Source organism: Hemibagrus wyckioides, linkage group LG05 (assembly GCF_019097595.1).
Source record: "Hemibagrus wyckioides isolate EC202008001 linkage group LG05, SWU_Hwy_1.0, whole genome shotgun sequence".
Classification (NCBI taxonomy): Eukaryota; Metazoa; Chordata; class Actinopteri; order Siluriformes; family Bagridae; genus Hemibagrus; species Hemibagrus wyckioides.
In genome coordinates this window covers 25998628-26007440 of record NC_080714.1, presented here as the reverse complement: position 1 = coordinate 26007440, position 8813 = coordinate 25998628, and the positions used below count along the sequence as shown (strand labels likewise).

Sequence of the window (8813 nt, the reverse complement as noted above, 5' to 3'; positions counted from 1 at the left end):
CCTTACTGAGCGGAAGGTTGTATGTTCAGATCCCAGGACCGCCAAGCTGCTGCTCTTTGGCTCTTGAGCAACCTTAACCCTTTGTTGTTTAAAATGAGATAACTGTAAAGCACTCTGGATAAGGGTATGAAAAAGTAACAAATTTCCCTGACTTAAAAAGAGCTGTTTGTAACCACACCTAACTGGCCCAGACTCCATTGCCAGTCCTGGTCAGGAACCATGTGAGAGAGGAGGACTCCAAAGACTGGTTAAAAAGGGCCAGGTTTTGGTGAAGTTTGGATTCAGACTGCTGTAAGTCCTTTAATTTAACAAGAAGCCTGAATGAGCAGGCCTCTGATAAACTATTATTTTCTCACCAAGGCTTTTTAAATTACTGCCCACGTTGACTCGGTGTGACGTTCCATTCAAAGATTTTAAAGGTTCACACTGTTATACACCTTCTGGGTGGAGCACATGGGACAGGCTTCACTGGCCTTCCACAACCCGCAACCAGCATGTGTTACAGTAAGATAACCGATTCATAGCATTCAAGCTAAGCACAAGCTGCAAAGTCATGATAACCTTGAAGAGTGTCTACTCTATCGGATCATCCCAGAAATCTACCAGATCAGCCACCCAGGATGTCAGAATGGAGTACTGGATGCACTACAAATAGACTCAAACTGCAATTGAATGTGCTGTGCTGTAGAAATAGGAGTTCTTTGCCTTCCAACTCTGTAGTCTGAAGACCAGTTTGAGGTTGTCTTTAATAACTAGATAAAATAACCTCATTTAGATGTCCAAGTTCAAATCTTGTTATATTGTCCACTCTGCAGCAAGCTGTCAAGAGGTGGCTCTTTTGAGTTCATCAAACTTGAGTTTTCATGAAACTCAGCATGTCTACACTGAGTATCACCATGAGACACTCAAACAGCCTTCCTCACCACCCTTATCAGTATTGAGTCCTTTGGAACCTTATTTTGCTTACTAGGACAAAACAATAAGCTAGGTTGGAAAAAAAAAACCTGTGAAGATCCCAAGATCATGCATGAAGACCTCTATCTTTATCTGGTCTGTAGATGAAGATACTACTTAACCAGCTGGAATTTAACTATTGCAACCACCAAGTTAACCCTCCAGTGGATAGAGCTGGTGAAAAAGACTAATCCCCGGTCCTTGTTGCCGGACAAAATAAGCCTCTAAATGTAAATCTAAAGATTTTATGTGAAGAGGTTTAAAAGTCATGACTCTATAGAATAAAATAAAACTTGAGTATAATCATTTCCCATTGCTCATGTACGTATTTTGAGAATGGTGTGTATGCACATGAAAATCTGAAGAAAGAAAGTTTGCTTTTCTCTTTGTTGAGTCTTAAACAGTGCTTATTCATCCTCGAGCATGGTGAAAGCTTCAACTATAAAGATACAGAAACCACAAGTACCCTGTATACTTTTCTATTGCATGCCTTTGAATATTTTTTTATTCTAGGGTGTAAAACTGAAAGTATATAAACCACACGTTGTATTGTGTATTATCATCTGCAACATACATGTGTGGACACGGGCTGATAGCTGAATAGACGGTATATTGCAGGATTAAGCTCATACAGCACTATAAGTGTGAGCAGATAATCATCACTGCCATCATTTCCCTCTCCCCAGGTGGAAACACCAATGCTCTCACTGCTGCAGGCGTGAGGGATAACAAACTGCAGAGGGATAATCCATCCAAACAATCCATGGATCGAGAGCAATCAGAGGCATGCTAGTTGGGAAACCTCTGCTTTAGGATAGCGAGCTTGACAAAGTGGTTGTAATGTAGAGCTGGGCGTCAGGTTTGACACCCCGGAAAAAGTCAAAGTCACATCTTGCTTGCAAGATGAAGAAAGGGTAGAGAGTGTTTGAGAGTCACTAAATAATTTGTCAATCATTTGGGAAATCTAATCAATTGTTTTCTTTGTTAGAAAATGTCCAAAACTGACCAGGAGAAAGCCTACACAACAAATGAAGGTGCTAGGGTGAACCAAAAAGAAGTTTTGCAGTGATCCCAGAGAAGAACCATTGTTTTTGTTTAAAATGGTTCTTTAAAAAAAAAACTTTTTTTCTTAGCGGCAGAAAGAATTTAAAGAACATGGATGTTAAAGGTTCTTCCGAGAACCTTTATTTTTAAACACAAAATTTTTTATTAGTGTCTTTAGTTACAGTAGGAGGTGTAGCTTACCTTGAAATTCACTGAAACCCTTCGACAGACTCCCTTCCTGACTTCCTGTTTCAAAAGGAAATGCATCAACGTAACTTGCGGAATCAAATCACGGCTCTCGGGCCACATGTTCGTCCGATTTGAAGCAGAGACGCTAGCGAGTGATTGCTGTTAAAGATGTAGCAGTGCTCTGGGGTTGGATATAAGGCTAAAGAAGAGAGCGTGAATAGAGGATTAGGTCGTTAATGTGATATGAAAATGTCATGCCCTTATGCAGTAAATGTGGCTTTGTTCTCATATATCCAGATGCTACAATTTGCCAAAGCATTTACATGACCAGGGTTTTTTGTTGTCGCGCACTGGAACACTTGCAGCGCTTCATGCCCTAAATGGATCTTTTAACTCTCTCACTGTTTCCATAAAGCCACAGATTTGAATTTGGACAGACGTATCACTCAGACTCCCACCTCCGCACTATGGAAAGCGAGGGATTTGCGTACGCACCGTTTGCCATCCACAATCCGGACAATTAAGAGTTTCTGCCATAGACAATGGAGCTACTGACGGTCCTAACCACAAAGAGGTGAAATAATGCACTCACGTTCAGCGACACAGTTATATTTAAATGGGCGTCTGGTTGTGCCAGGTGCATTTGGTTATGTTGCGTTCGATCCTGAAAGAGATTTCTCTGTGTGCAAGTGTGAACGATGGAACGCCACGGAGCGCATATTTGCATGATGAATTCCATCAATAAAACGTGTATTCGTTTGTACAATTTATTCACACCACCACAAGGGTTAGCCAGGAAACTGAATGTATAGGAAAGTAAAGACTTTACATCAAGTACAAATATTAATAATGCAGAACACTCATTATCGTCTCATATTTATCCACGCTTTTATGAATACGAAACATGATACATGGTTTTTTGGTTGTTGTTTTTTTAAAGCGTGTACATCATCAGCGTCCATTCTGTCACACCATGCCGGAAAAGATGGCGGCAGCAGCAGGGTGGTACGGGTAGGAAAGGTGTGACGGGGTGTGGAGCGTAGAAGAGGTGCCCACTGGGTGGACGGCGTGGCTGTAGGGTCCCAGTGAAAAGGTGTCGATGGGCTGCTCCAATCCAGGGACCTTCAAAGACTCAGAGAAGGAATCGAGTGGATCCATAGCGGCGTTCCTCCTCCCCTTCTTGCTCTTACTCGACACTTTCCGGTTGCGTGTCTGAATTCCGTCCTTCTTCATAGTGAGGGGTCTGTTCACCTGAGGAGGTTGCAGATGAGAAATGGTTTAATATCAGTGACAGGACAGGCGTATGATGAGACGATGCTAGACGTCACATTTTCAAGCTGAAAGCTTCCCTTGTTAAAATAAACCCAACGATCAAGTCGAGACGATGTGAAGCCAAACTATTCAAAAAAATAAAAAAGAAGAGGGATGTTTGCCCTCTTCCACATTCAGACGCCTGTGATTGGCTGGTGTTGCTGCGATTGACAGGCGAGAGAGTAAGTCATCATTAGTGCACAGCCAATTTTGATCCCTTGACCATCATCCATAAATGGAGAGGTTTTTTTGTTGTTAAAAGCAGGAGCCAATCAGTATTAACTCTTTAGTATGCTATGAGAACAACATAGAAATGCAGTACTTGGGTTTGTGAAAGATCTGGAGCTATTGTACCCCAGTGATAGTGCTCAGAATCTCACATTTCCTTTCCATCATACTGATGGATCATACACATGTCTAAATCTTTGCCCAAACAGTGTTAAAAATCTAGGATTTCAGTTTGTAAGACTACGTTTGTCATTTAAAACGAGTGTAAAAGAGAGTGGCTCTCACATTGTGTAATTTAAAGTAAAGGCCACAGGCATTGCAGACGGGTTCCCCGCTGGCGTTGCGTCTCCACAGCGTGGTGGTGCTCGTCTGGCAGTTGGCACACTGAGTCCCTGCTCTCTTACTCACAACCTACAGAGAGATCGATCGCAAAATGATGAGAAAAATATTTAGCGTTTTTTTAACTTAAATGACTGATCCTCTGCTGGTTTAGGATCGAACCTAGCGTACCAGTCTCTTCCTAGGCCGGATCAGAGGTCTGTTTTGTCCGTTCATCTTGTGGTACAGTCCGCAGGCATTGCAGAGGTAGTGGCCCGTACCATCACGCCTCCACAGGGGGGTGGCAGTGGCACCACAGTTCACACACTCCCGCGTTTCTGTGAACAAAAGCAACAATTTACTTAAAAATTGACTAAATTAAATTGAATTGTTCACTGAACCAATGGATCAACTATTATTCCGTAGGCTAAGGAAATAAATTATTAAAATCTCTTAGGGACGATACAGGACTGTAGTCAACAACAGGACGGTATGATGCAACCTGATGAAGCAGGGTTACTGCTACACTCCAAAGTTACTACAAAAGTGCGTCCTGAAGCGATCTGTTCCTCTTAGTTGTTACTATAGAAACGCTAATCGGAACAAGACAATTAACCAACGCCTTCTGACCAATCAGATTTGAGAATTTATCATTACTGTGATGTAAAATGTTTAGAAAATGAAAGGAAAGAACAAGAATCCTACAGTGCCGCCACTTCAAAAATAAGTGTGTGTGTCAGTGAGAGAGAGAGAGACAGAGAGAGAGAGAGTTTGTGTGTGTGTGTGTTTGTAAGAGAGAGAGAGAAAGAGACAGTCCTCACCTGTGGGAGAGAGAGTCATCTTGCCTCGTAGTTTCGGGGAGAATGAAGAAGGCGAGTAGAGGCCAACGCTGCTGAATTCCTGAGCGGGGCTGCTGTAGGAGCTGTAGTGTCCTAGCGAGTGTGTGTGAGTGTGTGTGTGCGCCTGTGGCGGCCCGTGATCGTGTGGATATACACCACCACCAGCGATGTGGTTGATGGTGTAAACTCCCCCCATACCCTCAGCGCCCGCTGCAGGACTGACCCTCTCGCCTTTCACACTGTCCTTGCAGTCCAGTCCAGGAGGGTGGAGCTCAGAGCGAGGGGCTCTGATGGAGGACAGAGGGATGGATGGATGGAAAGGAGAGGAGGTGGTGGAGCTGTGGGGGAGCACCGGGGTCCTGCTGAACGTACCACCGTGCCAGGAGGAAGGGGGTGATGGGTATGGGCTAGAGAGAGAGTGAGCACTGGAGCCCTCCAGCCACGGCAGGCCACTTAGGAAAGGAGAGGAATAAACCTGTCTCACTGCAGAGAGAGAGAGAGAGAGAGCGGTAGGAGGGATACACAGTAGAGAAAGCATAAAAGAGAGACAAACAGTGAGACAGAGAGAGAGAGAGAGACAGTCAGGTTATTCTATATTAATATTACATGTCGCTCTTGTTGCTCTGTCTGATCTTTTTTTAAGTCATCTGGGGTTTTTTCTGAAGATTCTTGAAATTTTAGTCAAAAGAAGAGCTAAAGAAGTCTGTTAACTGAAGTTTAGCAAATTAGCTAATTTTGTAATTTATGTACTGAATGCACTATTATTGACTGATATTATCCGTAATTCTCCGGTCGGAACAGCGACGTGAACAAGCGATCGTCTTCCATTAGAAAAGAGAACTGAATTCCCTCGTAGTTATGCTTTACTATAACTAACGTGTTGACTTTAGCAGGAGAAAGGGTTGTGTAAAAAGAGCTACATATATGTGACAACCTTCAGAAAGCCCTGAGATTGTTTGTTCACACGTGATATCACACATGCCCAGAAAAAAAAATTGCTGAGTCGATGTGAGAGAACTCAAAGCCCTGGAAAATGAGCAAATGTGAAAACACCCTTAAAGGGGTCACAAAACATGCTGAGTCATAAACAGAATGTTTATGAAAACAACTGATGAATAACAACGAGCTTTAATGAAGCTGGTGAGGGGATTAGTCTATCTTTGGGCAGTGCAGGTGTTTCCGCTGCTGCTCTTCTTCTTCACTGATCTAAGATCAAGCATCAGAAGCAGAAGGAAACTTTGGTTTGTTTATAAGTTTGTTTCCAATCCCACTATTGCCCCAGAACCACTGGTGCACCACAGCAGAAGAAACTTGAACTGTATTCAACCTCAACTGTGTCAAAATTAAAATAAATAAATAAATAAATAATGATAAGCTATAATCTGTTGTCTGTTTAATACAAAAAATATTTGTATTGAAAAAAATATTATAAAAATAAATAAATAATAATTTTATTTTTTATTTATTACCTATGTTTGTGGATACTGCTGGAAGTTGTAAATTTCCCACTGGGATGAACAAAGTATCTATCTATCTATCTATCTATCTATCTATCTATCTATCTATCTATCTATCTATCTATCTATCTATCTATCTATTTATCTGTTTGTCTATCTCTGTCTCATCTATCTGTTATTGCAATATTAATTATTATGAAAGATAAAAAATAAATAATTAAATATAATAATAATAAATCCATTTTTTTCTGTGTCCAGCACTGACCTGGGCTGTGTCGGTATGTCGGGGTGCCCCGGCTCTGGACGGCGTTGGAGAAGAGGGAAGGCAGGCCGCTGCATTCAGCCTCTATGCTGGAGAAAGTCGAGTCGTCCTCGGGGTGAGTCACAAAACTGGAGTCAGACGGGTAAGTGGGCAGAACCTCGCTTGGCATCAGTGACGAGGACGTCCAGCGAGACTCTACAGTCGTCTCCATGACCAAAATTCCTGCAGCTTTACTGTAAAAATAAATAAATAAATCAAAAGGTAGATAGAGATATTATCAAATCAAAATGTTTGGTATCAAATATCATATTTCTCATGATACCACAGCGATGGTGAATTGTTTATTCTGATTAAAGGTTAAAAGGTTAATTTCTTTTTCTTCTAAGAATAAATGCAGCTGCAAATAATATTGGTATATATATATATATATATATATATATATATATATATATATATATATATATATATATACCAATATTAGCATATATTACTAGTCATTCTAATTTATTAGCTATATTTAACAGTATACGGCAAATTTTAAAAAGTTTACTTATTAATTATATATTATTTATTATTTTATTATTAATTTATATTATTTATTATTATGTTTGTATTATAAATTTTCTTATTTTTATTATTTGAATTTTTTTGAAGGAGCCTCCAGTGTCAGAGAGTCAGAGTTGAAGCCGCGATAACTACGTTAAGTTTTCCAGCTCAGCACAGGAAAATCGTCTCATCGGGACAGAGGGCTTTGTGGTTTTCTTGGTAAGATGCCAAGTTGCATTTTCTTGTCTGATTAACTTCAAGAGAAAAAGAAAAAAACGAGGGCCTGGCATGGGAGGGACTGTTTATAGCTGCTGTAACAGAACGAACTTATTTCTCTTAACCTTCTGCCAACGTTAAATGTAACTTAAAACGGATAAAAAGTACGATTTTTAAAATTTTGTAAAATTTAAAACATTGTAAAATTTACAATGATTAAACATTGCAATTATTGTCAGATTGTTGCGGTGTAAGAGGAATAAAACAGGCTGAGTTTTTGGGGTATTTTTTTGGCAAATCAACCAATTTTCAGAGTAACACAGTAACACGCTATACCACCCTGTCGTTATTTATATAACACAATGCCTCATCAAAATGTATTCCTTACTTCTGGCCCTAAACGTATGGCGCAAACTCATATCGAGCTTAATAATCAAGATAAAAATATTTAATTGTATTGTCATGGAACACTCAGCATTTTCACATATCACTTTTAACTTTCAGTCATTAGATGAGTCATTTAATCATGTCTTAATATTACAATTACTCAATAGCTGCTGTGTTTATTCACAAAATATCAATATCAGTAAATAATCATTAGTAGTCAGTAGATTCCTTGATAAACTGCAGCAACCGATACAATCATACAAATGATAAACTGAGGTCAAAAAATCATTTTTTTCCAAGCACAGATCATTTAACAGTGCAACATGTTATGCCAGCAAAGCCAAAATGAGGTAAAAACAGGATAATAAGCAAAAACAAAATAATTTGTCCCCCCATCCAGTCTAGCATCCGTGCTGCTGGTGCTCCTTACCTGGCTGTAAGTTCTGTGTGGGTGATCTTCGTGCCTCCAGGTGAGCAAGAGAGGTGAAAGAGCTACAGTTAAGAGCAGGCGTTGCTCTGAAGTGCTGCTGGTCCGATAAGAGAAAGTGAGGGTGGTGTGTCAGTGGTGGTGGTGGTGGTGGCGGTGTTAGTAGTGGGGGTCAGAAGGGAAAGTAGGGAGGGGGCATGGTGTAGGAGGTGATTTTTAGAAAATGCTCTTCTGAAGACACTCCTCCCACACCACTTAGTGCTTCAGAGGGAAGTGGCAGAGCTATATTCACACTGGTGTCACAACTTTTTACAATTCCTGTATTCTTATAAACGCAAGTGTAACACAGGCGATGGGCGTCTCACGTCCGAGACCATCCGCAGACGATCTTTAACCGAGTAAACACTAACTTAACAGAGCAAACATGGCAGACTATAGGTGCATAAGGGCCGGTGATAGCAATAGAAAGATGCATTGTGGGAGAAAAAACTCTTATATATTACACCATACGCGTATGTCTTTTAAAACGAAACACGTCAGGTCATGTCTTGTAAGGAGTTAAGTTTTGGGTAGGCCCTTATCACACCCGAGATATGACGTGATTAAAGCCGAGCTGTGTTTGTTATTACACGGTG

The 8813-nt window shown here is 40.7% G+C and overlaps 1 protein-coding gene across 1 annotated transcript; it reads right to left on the bottom strand.

Moving 5' to 3' along the window:
- Window positions 1–2940: 2940 nt before the first annotated feature.
- On the bottom strand, window positions 2941–8342 carry gata1b (GATA binding protein 1b). Its single transcript, XM_058388752.1, has 6 exons — window positions 8182–8342; window positions 6606–6835; window positions 4866–5366; window positions 4237–4382; window positions 4012–4137; window positions 2941–3438 (listed from the first exon to the last, which is right to left on the bottom strand). The coding sequence occupies exons 2-6, from the start codon at window positions 6811–6813 to the stop codon at window positions 3154–3156; spliced, it is 1266 nt and encodes a 421-aa protein (XP_058244735.1). The 5' UTR covers window positions 6814–6835; window positions 8182–8342; the 3' UTR covers window positions 2941–3153.
- Between the last annotated feature and the right edge of the window lie 471 nt (window positions 8343–8813).